Raw genomic sequence first — 19,429 nt, forward strand, 5'->3', positions numbered from 1 at the left:
TGAGGCTGTTCCTGCCCAGACACATGTACGCGCAAGCAGGTCTCCCCAGCAAACGGCACCACTGTACCTCCACCCAGGCCAGGGGGGTGAGCGCAGCTCCCACTCAGGCTCCTAGGGGCACAGCTCCCACCTCAACCCCTGCACATTCCCAAGGGGGGATGCCGGCACAGGCCGACATCACCCGGAGATGCAGAGGGGACAAGTACCACTGCCCCGCGGGGGCCGACATCCCCCCCCAGGCATCAGCCCACGAAAGCATCACCTCAACACGGCCACCCCATGCAGGGAGAGCATCTCCTTGCCTCTCACGCAGGCGACCGTGGCGTGCGCACCCTCGGAAGCCCCTCGGCCTCTACAGCAGCTCCGGGCGGGAGCGCCATCCAGCAGCGCTTACCCTGGCCGCCCGCGAGGAGTAGGGGTCCTCGAAGAGCGCCCAGACGCGGGGCTGCAGCCGCCTCCAGCGCCCCCCCTTGCCGTCGGCGGTCGCCCCCACGTCCTCGATGCCCAGCCTCTTGGCGGCCAGGTCGTCGTCGTCACCGTCGAGGGGCGGCTCGCCCGTCAGCAGGTCGGGCGCCTCGAAGATGTCGAGGGCCTCCTCGGCGTCGCGGTGCTGGCGGTAGGTCATCCAGCAGCAGGGCTCCACGTCGGTCTCGTCGATGCCCCAGAAGGCCAGCTCCTCCTCGAAGAGCGGCCCGCACACGTCGGCGGGGCAGTGCAGCTTGCCGGTGCGGTAGTAGTTGAGCACATAGGCGAAGACCCCCGGGTGCCGGTCGAAGAAGAACTCGCTGGCGGCGGCGCCGTCCCTGGCGCTGCAGCCGCTGCCGGGCTCGGGGCAGCCGCCCGCCGGCGGCGCGGGGGTCGGGGGCGGCGGGGGGGGCGGCGGCTCCTCGCCGCCCGGGGACTCGCTCTGGGACTCGCAGGCGAGCAGGGCCAGGCGGGTCCCCGGCAGGGTCTTCAGGGTGCTGCGGTAGGTCTCGTGCCGCGTGCCCCCCACGTTGAGGATCACCCTCTCGTTGTCCTCGAGCTTCCCCATCGCTCCGGGTCGGACATGACTGGGAAGGCGCGGGAGGCGGCGGCGGGGATGGAGCGGGGGGACCGGTCACCGGGCGAGGGACGAGCTCCTGCCTTAAACGCGAAAAGAAAGAAGAAATCGTAGAATCTCTGCGTCGGAAAAGACCTTTGAGATCACCGAGCCCAACTGTACCCGTCCACTACTAAATCACAGCCCTAAGCGCTTCATCTACCCGTCTTTTAAAGACCCACGGGGACGGGGACTGAACCGCCTCCCTGGGCGACCTCTGCCAGGGCTTGATCACCCTTTTGGAGAAAAAAATTTTCCTAATGTCCAATCTGAACCTCCCCCGGTGCAACTTGAGGCCGTTCCCTCTCGTCCTGTCACCTGTCGCTTGGGAGAAGAGACCCGCACCCACCTCCCTGCGACCTCCTTTCACATAGGTGCAGAGAGCGATAAGGTCTCCCCTCAGCCTCCTTTCCTCAAGGCTAAACAGCACCAGTCCCTCAGCCGCTCCTCCCAAGACTTGTTCTCCAGCCCGTTCACCAGCTCGGTCGCTGGAGAGAAGGTCCCCGAGCACCGCTGGAGACGGGGGTGGGGGGAGGGAGGGGGCTACCCATCGCCGTCACCGCCCGCCAGAGCCTCCTCCATCCCCCCCATCTCCCACCGGGAGAGCCCCCCGGCTCGCCCCGCCGCCGGTCCCAGCCCCGCCCGGCAGCTCCTCCCGCAGGGGGCTCGCCCGTCCCCGGCCCCGGGCAAACCTGCGGGCTCCCTCCCGCTCCCCCCGAAAGCAGATACCGAAATGGCACCGCTGCTTCGCCCGCGTACCGAGCCGCCACCGTCCCCACCCCCTTCTCCCTCGCAGGGCTGCGTGAACCGAGATGATGGAATAGAAAGTGTGCGGTTAATTATTTAATGGGCATCTATCTTTTACTATCCTAACAGCTTAACCGGGGGAAGGGGGGGGGGGGGGGGATTAGACGCTTGTCTCTTCCTTCCTCTCTATTTTGGGAGGGAGAGATCGCCTTTTGGGAAGAAATACCAAGCCCCCCCCGCCCCTCCGCGATCAGCGGGCACACCCTGGAAAAGCCGTGTCCGCGGAGCTCGCTACTTTCTCAGCCGAAGGATGAAGACACGAGCGTGCATGGCGGGGAAGAGCCGGCGGAGCCCCGCGGGGTCCGTGCCCCCCGGCAGCCCCCTCTCCCTCCCCGCCGCCCTCCGCTACCTGTGCCGGAGGGGAGAGAGCGGCTGCTCCTCTTCCCCGGAGCGGCGGCCGCCAGCGCCCAGTCGTGCTGCCTGCCTCTCCGCCACGACACAACTACTTGTTGTTGAGGTTGTGGGTTTTTTTTTTCCTTTGGTTTTGGGGTGGATTTTTTTCGCGTTCAGGCAGCTGTTTTACCTCCCTCCACGCTCAACTCCGACAGGCGCAAACGCGGCTCCCGCCGCCCGCTCGGGGATCCCGATCCCTTCATTTTCACAGGAGAGACGCCGCCTTTCCACGCGGGGGGCGGGAGGGAGCGCGGCCGGCGCAAAGCGGAGCCATGGGCGGCGGGGTCGGGGCACCTCGGGGAACGCCGCTGCCGCCAGCCCAGCGCCTCTTCGCGAGGGCGAACCCGAAGGGGAAAAACGCACCTCGGTTGGGGCTGAAGCTCCTCCCCGGGGCGGGGACAGGGGAGCCTTCCCTCGGCCCCTCTCCGGACCCCCGCTCCCAGCCCCGTGGGGCGGGGGGAGGCGGCAGCGAGGGCGAGAACCGCGGCTACCCGGCAGAGGCAACGCGTGGATTGGGTTATTCTCCCTCTGTACTCGGTACTGGTGAGACCGCTCCTTGAATCCTGTGTTCAGTTCCGGGCCCCTCACCACAAGAAGGATGTTGAGGCTCTGGAGCGAGTCCAGAGAAGAGCAACGAAGCTGGTGAAGGGGCTGGAGAACAGGCCTTATGGGGAAAGGCTGAGGGAACTGGGGTTGTTTAGCCTGGAGAAGAGGAGGCTGAGGGGAGACCTCATTGCTCTCTATAACTACCTGAAAGGAGGTTGTAGAGAGGAGGGTGCTGGCCTCTTCTCCCAAGTGACAGGGGACAGGACAAGAGGGAATGGCCTCAAGCTCCACCAGGGGAGGTTTAGGCTGGACATTAGGAAAAATTTTTCACAGAAAGGGTCATTGGGCACTGGAACAGGCTGCCCAGGGAGGTGGTTGATTCACCTTCCCTGGAGGTGTTTAAGGGACGGGTGGACGAAGTGCTGAGGGGTATGGGTTAGTGATTGATGGGAATGGTTGGACTCGATGATCTGGTGGGTCTCTTCCAACCTGGTGATTCTATGATTCTATGATTTTAAGGGAAACACACGGGAAGAGAGCGGAGCTGCAAAGAGCCTTTTTTTCAGAGGCAGGCAGGAAAAGCAGCACCTAGCTACAGGTGACTGTGGAGGCAAGATGCGCAGCCCCCCAGGAGAGGGTCGCTTAGCGGCAGGTCGGTGCCCGCGGTCCCCGGGACACGCTGTGTGTGGGGCTGATGGAGCCCTAGGGGCTGGGGGAGCCCTCGGAGCTGGGGCCGGCTGTCCAGAGAGCCCCCACCTCCACTAGTCGGGGAAGGAAGGCTTGGGGATAGGGGATCTGGCTTCTATCTCGGCTGGGAAAACCAGATACAGTGCAGCGGAGAAGCACCATGCTCGGTACACCTTGTGCATTGGAGGCTTTGGAGTGAGTGAAGTTGAGTTCCCCATTCAAGGCGACCAATGCCTGAACCAAAGACTCTGCCTCCAAGCCAACTGAGTTATTTCCTACGGCCTATTTTACCGATGCCTGGTTTCAGCTGGGTCGGTCAATGAAGAAGAAGCTTCCAGCCCCAGACAGAAGATAAACTAAATAAGAGGTGATCCCTCTTGCTGCTTTCTCAAAAGAAAAATCTCCTCCACATCAAGAGTAAAGAAAAATCATTCACATCAAGGCTATTCCCTGGCATGAAGTAGGGAAACGAGTGGAATAATGGTATCTAAAACATCCCCCTTCCGCACCAGAGACTTCGTCTGGGCACTTTCTGGTGTTGGGAGGGCAAAGCTCTGCTGGAAGCAACATTCAAAGGACACTGCGCTTAGACCAGCTTGCTTTAACCCAGATCTGTCTGTATGTGGCATCCGTGATGTATACACAGACTCCCAAAGCAGCAGCAACTTTAAGAAATTAGTTTCAAAAGCTTTCTCCAGATGTATGTTTTGAAGTTCCTAAAAGAGAAGCGAAAAATGTTCTGCCAAAGCAGATATAATCAGTTAGTGAAAATGCCTGGGAGCCAAAATTAATATTGAATTACATAGTTGTAAATCCAGTGGAAAGGACTTGCCCATCCTAAACCAAAGCAACACTTCTCATGCCATACTTGCATTTCTTTGCAGAGGTGATTTTTTTCTGAAAAGGGGTCATACAGAAGGAAGGAAGAAGACCAGATTGAATATTCATTGTCTTCTATCTGACCTAGGAGAGGTTTCTGGAGAAACGTAACATGTTAAAGCTCTGCGGCATTCAACCATTATGGAAAACCATGGGGTGGCAGTAGCTGCCAAAATAAGAGACAGACTGTGTCATCACAGAGTACCAGGAATACCCTCTGAACTCTCACTCTGGTAAGTCCCACCTATCTTGTCAAGTTTCAAAGCAAGCACTCTCCCTCCACAAAAAAAAAAAAAAGCTAAAATAAATAAATCCCCAAGCCACCATAAACAACAAAAACAAACCAAAACCAAAATAACAACAACAAAACCAAACACGAAGCACACCCCCTAAAAAAACACTCCACAACCCACCCAACAACCTAAGAGACCTAAGACAAACAAGGATAGCATCTCATAAAAAAAACCAAAAAAACCCCAAAAAACTTTACAGTCATACCCCATAATGCCAATGCTGTGAAAAAGGCATGTAGTCTGAGAAGTCTGTTTACACTTCAGACTTTAAGCACAGGGTTTTTTATTACATGGGGAATAATAAGCCACAGAAATTTTTTTTTCCAATTGGTAAGAAAAGGAATGGTCTCTTGCAGAATATAACTGCCCTTCAGTTGCATCAAAATGTCTATATTCTACATGTCTGTTACTAAATATAATGCTATTAATTTCTCCATGTGTCACTCTTCCTTTTATTTCCAGCATGTGACAGACTTCTCAATGAAGGATGAAATTATATTAGGCATTGACTTTCCAGAGCTGACATTTTCTTGAATGACAATATTCTACATCGGCAACCATAGTAATATTTATGAATTTATTTCTTCACTACAGGAGACTGACCTAAATTTTTGCACTCCTCAGTTTGCAAGAAAAGTGGAAGCATGAGACACATGTAAGAGAGAAATGTGCCTCCTGAATGAGTCTTACCATAAAATATATTTGCAAATGGAAAAAAAGGAAACAACCAACAATTATTTACACATGCTTTCAAATATATTCATGTAAAAGTTAAATGGAAACATTTCTGTAGTTCAGAATATGAAATTTTCTTTGAATAACTGAGTGGCACTGAGCAATACATAACCAATGTTCCCTGCTGGGATAGATATTATGAAAGGAAAGGTCCTGTGTGATTGTTTCAACTGACAAAGCAATAAAATAAGATGTGAAGACTGCTATGAGAAATCCAAACCAAATGAGCATTTTATTTACTGGTAGCAATCATTCTTCTTGTAAGCTTGAGTACTATATTGCAAACTCATCAAGTTACCAGCTGTCTAAAAATAAAAGAGTAAATGGAAGAAAGGACTTGTGGAAAAGAAAAAGAGATTTGAGAAGAAATGCAGCGTACCTCAGTTGCAGTCACCTTCTGGAGGAGCTCTGTCCTTGCTGACTAGGAGGCCCTGGAAAGGTTAACTTCTGTCTTCCTGAGAAGAACATGAGAGGCAGAAGCCATCAAATGTTTTTAGTGCAGGCCACTATTTCATATTTTTCATGTGATGTTGTAATTGGGAAATGAAAAAACCCAAAAAAATAAAATCAATTTTGTAATGGAAAATTTTAATTGAAGACAATGCCACAGAGCCAAAATGTGAAGAATTTATATCAGTTTTGTTGATGGTTAGGTAAATGAATTAATAATTTTAAATATCCACTGTCATTAACAATTTATTAAACTCCTATTTGTTTCTTCTTTCATGTATTTTTCTGTTCTCCCTCATTATTTATAATCATCTCTACTATTTACAATTACATGTACTAATTCATTATAGATCTTGCAGAACACAACAGCCACATAATATTGAAGTACATTGATGATAAGTCATAATCACTACTCTCAACTAGGAAAAAAAAAAGAGAATTAATAGATTAAGTAACTCTTTGAGAATACAACTCTAGGGAGCCATGGTGTAGTTAAATTGTACCGGGCTGGAAACAAAACCAGCAGAAAGCTGTCATTATTTTTAAATTCCAAAGCACAACTGCATTTTTAGTTAACACAGCTGAAATATAAGCTTGCCTTGATTAATACCACAGAAATGGTGAAAAAAGTTCTTACTGTAGGAAAATATAAATAAAACTAAGATTGGACAAGACAGATGGGAAAAATGTGAAAGCCATCAATGTGTTAGTCCCTCAGTAGCTGGTGAGAGTCCCCTGTATGAGGCACTACATACACACAGGTATGCTTTGTCTGCTTTCCCCCATCTTAGATCTTCAATTCATTGTGAAATTGTTGGGAATATGATATTGCTCATATTAAAAATGAAAAACTTGTACATTACATTTATCAAAGAAAAAAACCCAAAAAACTAAGGAACCCAAGACTGGGGCCTTCTGAGAAGTCACAGCAGAAAAAAACAGGTGAGCTCTAATTGCATTGCCTACTTGGTAATTTGCAGCACAACCCATGCTACATCATACCCTTCCCTGCAAGCAAGAAGAGAGGAGTAAATATGTGTACAGTACGTTAAATAGGCTTCAAGTTTCTTTTTTCAAAAGAAAGGTGTGTTGAGAAGGGGAGTGTGAAGCAACATCACTGTAGAGCTGAGACTAGACCATTTTACTGTATGTCAACTCCAACTGCAGCCCTGTCACACACAGCTACTGTCTTGGGTCTTAGCCACATTTTCCTTCAGAAATCCTCATGTTTTCTTCTGCTGTAGGATGAGACTCTGGGGCATACCAACCTGTATGTTCTCATCCCCTTCTTGTCATCCCCTTCTTGGTTGTCCAATCCTCCCACAGATAATCAAAAGATTTCAAAGCAACCTCCCTTTTGACAGACATCCAATATCACAAGATATACCATCTCTTTAATCTTTCCAATTCAGGCACTTCTCATACAGAATCTGCTAGTTCTTTTGTGGGGGCTGAGGTGGAGCTGGGCTCCATGGGGTGTCCCTTCAGAGGCAGAGTCCAATGGCATGAGGTTAACAAGGCCAAGTGCCAGGTCCTGCACTTGGGGCACAACAACCCTGTGCAGTGCTACAGACTAGGAGAAGTCTGTCTAGAAAGCTGCCTGGAGGAGAAAGACCTGGGGGTGTTGGTTGACAGCGACTGAACATGAGCCAACAGTGTGCCCAGGTGGCCAAGAAGGCCAATGGCATCTTGGCTTGTATCAGAAATGGTGTGACCAGCAGGTCCAGGGAGGTTATCCTCCCTCTGTACTCGGCACTGGTGAGACCGCTCCTCGAATCCTGTGTTCAGTTCTGGGCCCCTCACCACAAGAAGGATGTTGAGGCTCTGGAGCGAGTCCAGAGAAGAGCAATGAAGCTGGTGAAGGGGCTGGAGAACAGGCCTTATGAGGAACGGCTGAGAGAGCTGGGGTTGTTTAGCCTGGAGAAGAGGAGGCTGAGGGGAGACCTCATTGCTCTCTACAACTACCTGAAAGGAGGTTGTAGAGAGGAGGGTGCTGGCCTCTTCTCCCAAGTGACAGGGGACAGGACAAGAGGGAATGGCCTCAAGCTCCACCAGGGGAGATTTAGGCTGGACATTAGGAAAAAATTTTTCACAGAAAGGGTCATTGGGCACTGGAACAGGCTGCCCAGGGAGGTGGTTGATTCACCTTCCCTGGAGGTGTTTAAGGCACAGGTGGACGAGGTGCTGAGGGGCATGGTTTAGTGATTGATAGGAATGGTTGGACTCGATGATCCGGTGGGTCTCTTCCATAGTGGTTATTCTATGATTCTATGATTCTATTTCAGCTGTAATTCAAGTAGCTTTGTCAGTGCTGATTCACATTTGCAGGATGCACATTTTCTCAAGAGATATAGGATATTACATTCTGCTTATAAAAGGAGGCATTGCCTCAGGCTCTGTCCATACTTACTTTTTTTTTTCTTTTTAGTGGCCAGCGCTGAATTAGTATGAATGAATTTTTGATCTGTCCCAAAAATTTGCTTCTATTCCAGTTAAAAGTCAGTGATGCGTCCTGCTCATCCATAACTTACCAGTACACAACTCCTCTTCCTTGGGACTGTCATCTGCAAGCAAGATAGTGGCTTTGTAAAGATGACTAGTTAAACAGTGAGAACAGTACCGAGCTCCTCGGCTTGTGTTTACTCTTTAGTTCAAGTAGAATGTAAGTATACGGTCTGAGCTTCGTCCAGGTGCTATACATATTTACAGAAATGTTGTGGTTTGAGCTACAGCAGAATCAGTTTCCTGTTTTCAGCTAAGTCTCATCTAAGTAACTTCATTTTCTAAAAGCTAACTGCATCCTTTTCAAACAGTGTTTCTGTCTAGAAGTGACAATGCTGGGCACTGGTTAGCAGAAAGGCCAATGCTTATACTTATTCCTGTAGTAACCAAGGCTATCCTCGAGCTAGTGGAGTGCTGTAACTCAAAGAGGCGAAAAAGGTTGCATCTACAGGAAGAGGTGGACAGGACAGGTGGGTCCAAACTGACCAACAGAGTACTCCATCCCATATACGTCATACTCAGTGTAAAACCAAGAGGTCACAAGTGTTTCTTTCTCTTCTTTGATGGCTAACATCCAGTGAGGACCTCATCTGTCTGTTTGCTCATGATCCCAGATCTGTTCATTCCTGAATCCACTTCCTTAGCCCAGCTCCCTCCTAGCCTCGTATCCTTTCCCTCATGTCTGCTCTGCAGCATTTTCAGTGATGCATCATCATCGAGAGGTGGGGGCATGATTTCATATGTTTGTATATATTTTATTATTTTGTTATTATTTTCATAATCATTATTATTATTCTATTAAAACTGTAGTTTTATTTTCCAGCCTGCAAATCTTTTCCTCTCATTTCCCTTTCCCCAGGGGTCCAGGGAAAGAAAGGGAATTGGGAGTTGAACTGCTTGGTTTTAGCTGCTGCAATTGGCTGGGCCGGGTTCTCCAACCCCCAGGAGACTGGGGGGCAGGGGTAAAAAGGCCCCCCAGGGTCCTGAGGGACAGAGAAATAAGTGCAGTACCTCCAAACTAGTTACGGATGCTGGGTACAAGCTTCCATCATTCAAAAGGGGTGAATCTTTCCATCTGTAATCAGATAGTACAAAGATATGGAGAAACGGGGAAATGCCCAGAACAAGCTGAGCTAGCCTCCACTGACCTTTCTTCCACTTCCTGGCACAGGAGCATAAGGTTCATGAAAACTCTGGGAAATGCTGCTCCCAACATTTCTGCAATTTTGTATTCTTTACTGATCCCATTTATTTTGACTCAAGTTTTTTGACAATACCTCAATAAAAAAACTGTGTCAGCATAGTGAGGGACTCATCCTGTTGCAAGTCTTAGGCAATCCTATAATATAAATAATTAAAAAACACCTAGAAGATACAGGACAAATATTTTTCTTCAACTACAGAAGAGCATGCTGCCTAAATGCAATCTGTCTAAATATAAGAGGTACCTTGTTATCTATTTTATTAGCCTCTTGAGAAAAGAAAAAGAAAGTAACCCCACATAAATCCCCAGATCTATAATATAGTTTTCTCTGAAATACCTGCCGTTTTCATTTCATTGGCAAAGACTGTATTTGTATTAAGAAGTAACCAATTTATAGGGTGACTGTAAAAGTATCACTAAACATCCTTACAAAGAAACTTCAAGCAATCTTTAGTTTCTAAATCTCTGAACTTATCAAATTGAGTTAGACATAATTTGTAGCCTAAGGGAAAAAAAAAGAAAGAGAGACTTTTACATTTCTATTTTGGTAAATTATATTATCTGTCATCCAGCACACACACTATCTGCTACCTTAATCAATATTCAAACTATTACTGAACAGCTAGTCTACATTTTTAAAAGAAAAGGTGCACTTACAAAAATTTTCTGGGAGCAGGTTTATGTTTCACTTAATGCTGACTTTTACTGATCTTCTCATAAAATGACTTCACAACTGATACACGAACCACGTGTGATGGTGATTTATCTGGGGGAATCACAAAACACTCCCTCACATGCCATCGAAATCAATAAAAAACCCACTAAAAGGACAACAAGGGTTTTCAGATGACTCTGGCATTGTTCCACCTAGTTTCTGTGTTCCACTTGAGTTTAACTTGAAACCTATCTCATCTACCATTTTACTCCTTTCTGCGGCTAACAAACTCCATTATTTTCATTAATTTCTAGTGAGAGACCATAATATATCTACCCCAAGAAGGCAAGGGATGTTCTTTAATGGGTTATCTTCTGAAGATGTTCACACCGATTGTCTTCAAGGCATCCCTGAAGCAACAGCCATTTAACTGACCATTCCTTCAGTGTACTGAGGATATTTTGTAATAGTAGTTCATTCCCTACTATTGATTCAAAGTTTAATAACTATGTTTTGCAATGGTTTTGTCTGCCCATTGTGAGCAGTTATAGTTTATTTATCAAAAAAAGAAACTCCTAGAGTGCAAGTGGCAGAAGTCGTGTGCAGTCTCAGTGACTGAGGCAGGCAGATTTTAAATCAGGTGCCTTGGCTATGCAGGAAGCAAAAAGGTTTCTTCATAGTGTCTGCAATCTAATATAGCAGACCCAATCTCAGTGTATGCAAGCTTGATTAATTTTGACTGCCTCCATTCAGCTGCAGTCAAGTTTTTCTCTCCTAATTTTTTTCATGCTTCTTTGCAGACAAGATTGCCCAAATCTGGAATGAGCTGTCTACTGCCATGGAAACAGAACAGTATTCTCAAGAGATAAACACTGCATCTCCTCTGCCTGTGCTTCAGTCTTGCTGGCAAAAGTTAGAGGTGCTGGCATAGATTTCTGCTACAACCTGTGAACTGGACCATTACTCTATCTGGCAGAGGAGAGCCAGCTGGGAAATACCAAATCCATCATCAGCATTTCCTCCTTAGAAGCAAGGTGCCAATGAAACTTAAAGAGTTGTGCAAGGCCATGCTCAGGTACAAAACCGTTGGCAAACACAGCCTTGCTAACTCTCAGTTAGTAGCCCATCTCACTACAGGGAAAATAAAATAGGATTGTAAAACTGCGAGTTGATTTCTTGAGTGTCTGAATGTCTTTGAACAAGACAGCTCACATCTTAAGCACAGAGTAAAATCACATTAGTCACATTGACAATCATACTTAGTTGCCAAAGAACATGTCATGTCCATGTTTATCCTATAAATGTTTCGGCAACATTCAATACCATTCAGAGCTTTTCCCAGTTTGTTTTGAGCTGCCCTGCTTTAATGGATCTATGCCTGCCTCAGAGGGAATAAAAAAGGTCTAGTGCTGGTTTGGAGCAGGTGAGGGAAGGTGTGTGCTCTTGGTGCAGATGCTGCTAAGGGGCAGTCTTGCTGAGCACACCACCTGAGTTGGGGAAAAGCAGGTACAACACAGCCAACAAGCCGTGTGCACCTGTCTCATGCACACGGGGTGTAAGTGGAGCTGTGGAGAGGTGTGTCTGAACTGGATGAAACGGGGCTGCTGGGGTATCAGCAGTCTTGTCTAAGGCTTTGCATATCTCTTATAGCAGGAACTTGGAACAGAGACAGTTTTTAGGTCCTGAACTGATCTGATCTGCCAAACCACAGAAAGTACAGTAAGGATCGATTTTTAATGTCTGTATCCCATAGGAAGAATGAATGCCCTCCTAACTTTGGCTAGTCAGTTTAGCTATGGTAATTACCCTAAGCTTTTACATATTCAAGATGACAAAGACATGCCTCTAAACATCTGGAGGACCCTGCTTTTTCTGCAGAATAAGTGAACAGCCTAAAGACTATATCAACACAACAGAGATGCCTAAAGCAGCTGCCTAAATTTATGCGGCACACTCCTGCCACTGACTAACGGAGACCTTACCACAACAACCCGTGGCTGTGTTTTTTGAGGCTGGGTTGCTGTAACACCTTTGTCATCTCTCTACAGCTTGAAAGCATGCAGGCTAAAATGACCTGAGAGTTTTACACCCCTCTTAAGCGGATATTTTCACTTCAAAATTGTAGCACACAGGCTGCAACATGAGTACAAGCTTATGCCAGCCTCTGGTGGGAATTCAGGGTGTCAGTTTTGTAACCTTCACCCTTCTACTTAGCTTGCAGTTCAGCAGTTAGCAGGACTGGCAGGGAGACAAAAGTCAGTCTGCCATTGCCATAGTGAGGAATGCCATTTAAATATGCTAAACAGCTACTGGCAAGCCCACGCATGAGGAATTCCCATACTACCACTTTGTTCCACTTGGGTTCTCATCTGCTTTTTCTCAAGATGGAGGTTACCCACAACAGTACACATGAAAACAACAACAACAACAGTAACAACAAAATCTTTCCTATTATATTTTTTAGTAAATTTTGACAGCCAAAATGGAAGAAGCATTCCCATATCATGTAATAATTATTTTATATAAAACTTTATGCAGTCAAGAAGCATCACGTGGGAGATTGAAAGGACTTTTCTAAAAAGAATGCTAAAGATCTTCTATTTGGGAGCTGCCCACACAAAGAAAAGCTTCATAATATTTAAACTCTTATTTATACTAAGCTCTATTACAGTTCCTGCTAATTTATGCAGAGATGAAGATTTGTTCAGACTTTTTGATAATCTTTTCATTCTACAAATCGCTGTCATTGATATTTGTTAAGCAAGAGGCAGTCTGAGATGTTTGTGGTTACATTAGATGTTAGCTTCTTGTACTGCTAACATAAAATTCTGTTTCCCATTGTCTTCACTTCTCACTTCCATTCCTTTTTCAACTTGGATTTTACATTTTCTAAAGCAAGGATTGTATCCTAAAGCATTTGTTTGCATAGTGCCCAGCTCAGCCCATGCCTAAAAGGAGTTTCAAACTTACAAAACGTATTAATGAAACAGTAACTGACTCATGTCCCAGCTCAAAAAGTTCCAGCATGAAAAGAAGCAGCACGGTGGGAGTAAAATTGCAAAAAAAGGTGCTCTGAGAACAGAGCTGTCATCTTAAGTGTGCCTTTAAGGTTCTCCCAATGCTGTAACTGAAAGATTACTACCCCTCCTCCAGAAAAGGAAGCTCTGGTTTAAAATCCAGCAGTATCATAATTAATAGGAATATTATACTAATCTTGGAAAAAAATGGCACTGCTTATCAGGGTTATTTACACTTTCTTAATAACTCCTTGGCTTAGGATTTTAATATTAGTTTTGAAAAGTGCTTAGGAGGTTCCATGTGTCAGCTTACATGCTACAGCCACCCAGCCCTTCCCTAGGTAAAAATGCATTCAATAATACAGATGGGCAAAAAGGCCACCAGTCCATTGCTTCTCCCAAAGGAAGAGCACCAACACTTGCTGTTTTGGAAACAGGAGTTTCAGCTTCACAATACAGAGTTGACATAATGCACTTCCAGTAGCACAAAGACACGTCACCAGCCTCCATTTATATTTTATTAGATTACTAAATTGACATCTACTATGCCAACATTATCAACCAGCATAGACACTAGGAACTGGCAATTAAAACCCAATCAAAATTGAGCATTCCTATCTTGTTATCATTCTAGGTTGTCTTTCAAGTGTCAGAACCATCTTTTTCCACCTTTAAGCTCATAGATATGAGTTATGAACGCACAGTCTACATTAACTACTGCCATCAAATATGCTCTACAGACAAGAGCACAAGTCAACCTAACAAGTTATCAAAAAGACTGCCTTTGAAGTAAAAGTGCAGAGGAACAGTTTGAAGTCCATGATTATTGGGAACTGTTTTTACTACTTCTTTCGTTTTTGTGAAAGAAAATGCAATTAAGCCAAAAAGAATGCTAACAAGTTAGTAACCTCGACATAATCCTCGCTAGTGTGTAAAGCAACCTTGTGGTCTGCTCCTTCAGAGTGAAAGGCAGTTCGTAATTTTATTTATTATTCATAGTAGTTAATTCACTGGGAAGAAGGGGGAAGGCACTGCAGAAATTAATGCAGTAGTAAGTTAATGAGAGGACTGAATTAAAATCTCATCTGGTCACAGTGCTCTTTCACTACATTTACTGAAAAAAAAACCTTTCCATTCACCAAGGTAGAAACAGTCTAATTTATGTAAAAGGAGGAAAATCAGAGCAGTGTGAAATAATAGAAGTCTTACATCTTGAATATTGTTCCAGAGAAGTGAGGTTTGGCTTGGGAATTAAAGAAAAGTATCCGTAGACTGCAGGTGGTCTACCCACACTTCTGTGGGTGAGACAGGAACAGGGATCAGTGCACCTACCAAAATCTAATAAAGCTATGTTTTAGTTAAGAAAAAACATTTTCTATCAAAAACAAACAATGATAAAACCTGTTCTAATAAATATCTGCATGTGTTGTTATATTACATGTCCCTTATTAATTGCCTAAGAAGAGACACATTTACATGCAATGCCTGAAAAGAGCTGTTGCTAACACATTCCCCTTCAGTTTCTTGTGCCTATCATCACATTCAGAACAAGAAAGGCACCAACTGGCACTTAAGGGAGGATATTGCGAATGGACTAAATATGTCCAGTTAACATAATTTTCCTAAGCAGTCATATTTACCATACTTAAGATCAAAGGGGATATAGTAATAGTTTTCAAAGTTGGTGCATAAGGAAAGGATGGGATAGTGGAAAGAGTAATCGGCTTAAGCTGCAGCAAGAAAGATTCTGGTTAATCAGTAGGGAACTTTTTCTCACATGAAGTGCAGTGATGCAGTATAACAGATTACCTGGCAATATGGTGGAAACTCCATCAAAAATGAGAAGAGGGCAGGCACACTATCTTTTACAGATAATATAGGATAATGCAGTAGACAACCTCATGAAATCTCTTCCAGACTGATTTCTTCTGACTGTAAGTGAAGAAAGAGTATTTCCACTCACCTATAGTAGTAGGGAGGCTTCCCTTTGCAGTGTTGGCCTGTGAATATAATATATCGTCAGATATAATATAATATTTCATCAGATAGTTGAAGAATAACTATTCCAACATTTTCTGGTAAACAATGGCTTCCTATTAAGTCCTGGCTCTAAACAATCACCCGAACGCAGCAACTTCTGTAATACTATATTCTTGGCATCACTGTTAATGGTAAGTATAATACCAGGGCAAGGAAGATTTAACTAGTAGTTGCAAAAAAAAAAAAAAAAGGATATGCACAGACTGACATAAGATAGTTGGGAAGTTGTGCAAAGACACAATAAATGTGTCTGTCCACTGGTGCAAGAAATATGTGCAAAGGCTGTGTTGGAGTCTGAGGTTGGGAGGAAGAGCAGGACAGACCAATTCTTGCACTCTGTCTGGTTCTGCAGCTCAGAGGCTTGCTTGAGGAAAAGCTCCTGCACCTTGTCATTGCAGCCGGCCTGAAACACAGGAAGAAGAACAGGGCTCACACTTCTGTTCATGCCACCACATGGGTTTTAGGAATATTTGCTCTAATGTTATGAGCACACTAACATCTACTTTCACCACCCAACAGAGCAAGTGGTTAGAGTTAACAGATTCATCTAGGAACAAAAGAATCTCAAATACACTAGGAGAAGCTCACAAATGCACTTAGTCTGACCCACTTTCTAGTCTCCACTATCCTGTTTAAAAGCCAAAGCAAATTGTACTAATCATTTACACTGATAGCCAGTTAAACTGCTGGAGTTTGTACACTAACATAAGACATGAGCATTTGTAGAAAAGACCAAAGCATACTTCAAATTACTCAACTTTACAATAGATGCATCAGATGGAAGTCTTTTCAGGCTATGTTATTCAGGCAGCACAGTCATGCCTCAGGGTAAACACAGGGCAAAACAAAACATAAAAGAAATGCACTCCCAGAAATGTTCATTAGATTTTGACTCCTCCACCAACACTCATAATTTGAGATTTTCAGTCATGGAATGGAATCAAGGGGGAAACATTGCTTTTAAATTATAAGAAATGAAACATGAATTTCTGACAGGCGTTACTCCACTCTGTCTGCCAAAGTTCACCCTGCATCATATATTCCACTGACTTTCCTAGGGTTTCAACAAGACAATCTTTGCTCCAAATTAAGTTCATTAGTTTCTGTTCTATTAAAAGCAAACAAAAACCATAGACTTATTTTCTCTCCCACATTACATTGTATACATTTGAAGCTCACTTCTCCCCTCTTTTACAAACTAAAACTTAACTCCACTAACTTCACATCACCTTTTTTAGTTCTGGATCTTCCAACTCCCTTTTTGTTTTAAGAACTGTGGTCCCTGGAAGGACTGGCCAAGTCCTGCCAGCAGGTGAGAGTGAAAGGAATACAGACAATCCTGCCCATTGCTTCCCTGGTGCTGCAACAAGGCGCTTCCCTGCACTGCTGCTGCCTGCTCAGTTATCTGCATCAGAGCAGTTGACTATTCCTAGCTACATACTGGTGCTTGGGGCTTTCTTTTGCCTTTGTCTTCAATTTATGAAGATCACTTTGAGCACTGTTCTTGTCCTCCTCTGTCCTCATGGCAACACCACGCGAGAAGGTGTTTACAAACCTTGTGGCCTCTCCCAGTATCCAAGTTGTTAACAGAAACTAAGAGGGACTGAGCTAGCAAAACAGCCATCCTCTCTGAGGGAGACCTGCCTTCATGTCTAGGTGTGAATATCTTGCTCCCAGTTAACCATATTTCCCTTTTGCATGAGCTTCTGTAACCTCTTTACAAGCTTGTCATGTGAGTCTGCATCAAACTCCTTACTACACTCCTGATGCAGCACAGGAATTTCTTGTCCCTTTACACACCAAGGCTCACAGAAGTATCTCATTGCCCTGGTTTCAGAGACAAGGATCCTTTTTTAAACAGAAGCCTAAAAATCGAATGCTACCTGAACAGTATGGACAAGGTATGGACTATCAGAATAAGCTGGTATGGACAAAGTATGGACTATCAGAATAAGCTGGTTTTCAGCTTGTTCCCTGTTGGCCAGTACACATCTTCCGAATGGCTGAAAACATGTGAGTCCAGATAACTCCAGTAATCCCGCAGGGCAGCCAGATTGTAGCTCTGAATGAGCTGCAGCAACTGGTCTACTATCTTATCCACCTAGAGAGAGCAAAATGTTGAAGACTGCAGTCATGAGAGGGCTCTTCCAGCACAAAAGACCTGCTGCAACTTAATGCTGAGAATCCTTAATGGCACAAATAATACTATAATCCAGCTGGGATTTGGCTAGACCTCCAGCTTGCTTTAGTGAGCCTTTGGCTCGAGCCTGGCCTCTTCCTAACTGTAACCATCATCTTCCTTGGGCTACATGCAACAGACAAAACAACTGCTGACTGTATCCAACACCTCCAGGCACAAATATGGCAACAACCTTCTCAGACACTGTCATAAATGCATTTGTAGATAAAACTTGTATTTAAATAAAAGTGTGATTTAACAGAGTCTGATGATAAGGTCACACTATTGCTTTCTGCAATGAAGTACGAGGCAAAGTCAGGTTACTTGTGTTTATAGTGAAAAAATTTATGTGCTTATAGCCAAAGGATTATATGTGCACCCCCGATTGCCTATGTCACTTGGTTACCCCCAATTCACATACATTCCCACCAGGGGGCCCAGCATCAGTTCTCTCCAGAGTTAAAAACCACAGTTTTGCTAAGCGAGCCCTCAGGCATCAGATTTTATAAAATAAAAAATTGAATAGAGCGATAGAGCAACATGATCAGCTCTGGGTAGAGACCAATTCCACAGAGAGAGGCTGACGTGAAACAAGGAGTCCCTGGGCAATTATACCCTCACAGACTATTTTACCCGCATCTCTCACGCAGTGTTTCAGTCCAGTAGTAGTTTTGAGGTTCCTCATTGTATTCCTTCTCTGCCTGTGAGACTGGTTGTTACTTTGTCTTGATGCAGCTGGTGTTGATGATCTGTATCCATGAAGCCTCTGTATTTTCCTGTCTATTGTTGATTCTGGAGGCCGTGTTTTAACTGCCACTGGTGTGGTTAAAGGCAGGGGTGGGGTGGAACACATCCACCACAGACAACAAGTGAATTGTGAGGTGCGGTGCCACAGGTGAAGAACAGCCATAGAGTTAGCCAAGCAAATCTTGGTTTCCTACCCCCACTTTGAGACCTGTAAGTGCAGAAGAACATTCCAGATCCCATTCCTGGCTAGGCACCAGTGGGAGCTGCCAGCTATGGTGATCCACCTCGACTGGTCCTCATCTCTTCAAACACAAGGAGACAGCTAGCCTGGCATTGTAACTTTGACCAGACACTCCTCACAAATATGCCAAAGCACACATGGCAAAAATAGACTGAAAGAATTTTCTATCTCCTCTCCTAGAGATCACATAGTCTGAAAAAGGTCTAAGAGTCAGAAAAGAACACAAGGAATATGCAAAGTTAGTTACCTGGCACTGGTAACTGATTCCATTCTCACTGACTCAATTTAAATAATCAATCCGATATCACTTTCTGGGGTGCTTATTTCACAATGGTTGCTTAAATCTATGCAACATTAATGTCTAGAACAGGTATTTGTCAAAAGCATATTCAGTCCATAAAAACCAGAATATTGTAACTTGGTTTAAACTGTGTTGCTATATTGGCCACTTCCAAAATGCTGGTTTTAAAGGACAAAAAGAAATGTTAAAGTTGTTTTGAACTCTGTTGCTGTTCCCTTTGGAAACACTGAGAAAAGAAAAGAACTGAAAAATGTCCAGTGGATGAAAACAACTGCAGCATTTGCAACTGAAACCTGTGGTTAATCACGAAAATCTGCAAGGCAAATACTACTGTCAAAAGAAATTACTCCAGGGGAACAATTCTACTGGTGTATGTACTGGATTTAATTCACACCAAGACAAATCATAGGATCCCAGAATTAGTCATAAGAGTCATTACATGTTCCCTTACTCGACAGAGGTTGTAAGAAAATGGAACACAGCTTTAAGATACATAGTCAAAACTGCTATTTTAGATTCCACTGATTTTAACCTACGCTTACCTATAATGGTTTGGGGGTTCCCCACACAAAGCATAAAGCACTGTAAAGCAGGTATTGCCCATGGCATGCTCCTCCCAAAGTGAGTTTTGTGAGGGTCTTGGCCGAAACTTCTAATATATGAGCACACGCG

General features: G+C 45.1%; 1 protein-coding gene across 10 annotated transcripts in view; it reads right to left on the reverse strand.

Annotated features, from left to right (window-relative positions):
- KCNC2 (potassium voltage-gated channel subfamily C member 2) overlaps positions 1–1,103 on the reverse strand; it is a 99,203-nt gene extending 98,100 nt beyond the window's left edge. For all 10 annotated transcript variants that reach the window (XR_011337498.1, XM_069857649.1, XM_069857612.1 and 7 more), the window contains exon 1: positions 395–1,103. Coding sequence is in view for 9 of the 10 variants with exons in the window: in XM_069857649.1 (XP_069713750.1) it covers positions 395–1,033 (639 nt within the window). In the remaining variant the exon portion in view is untranslated. The remainder of the gene's footprint in view (positions 1–394) is intronic.
- Positions 1,104–19,429: the final 18,326 nt, after the last annotated feature.

The sequence above is a fragment of the Phaenicophaeus curvirostris genome, chromosome 1 (genome assembly GCF_032191515.1).
Source record: "Phaenicophaeus curvirostris isolate KB17595 chromosome 1, BPBGC_Pcur_1.0, whole genome shotgun sequence".
In the NCBI taxonomy this organism is placed as follows: domain Eukaryota; kingdom Metazoa; phylum Chordata; class Aves; order Cuculiformes; family Cuculidae; genus Phaenicophaeus; species Phaenicophaeus curvirostris.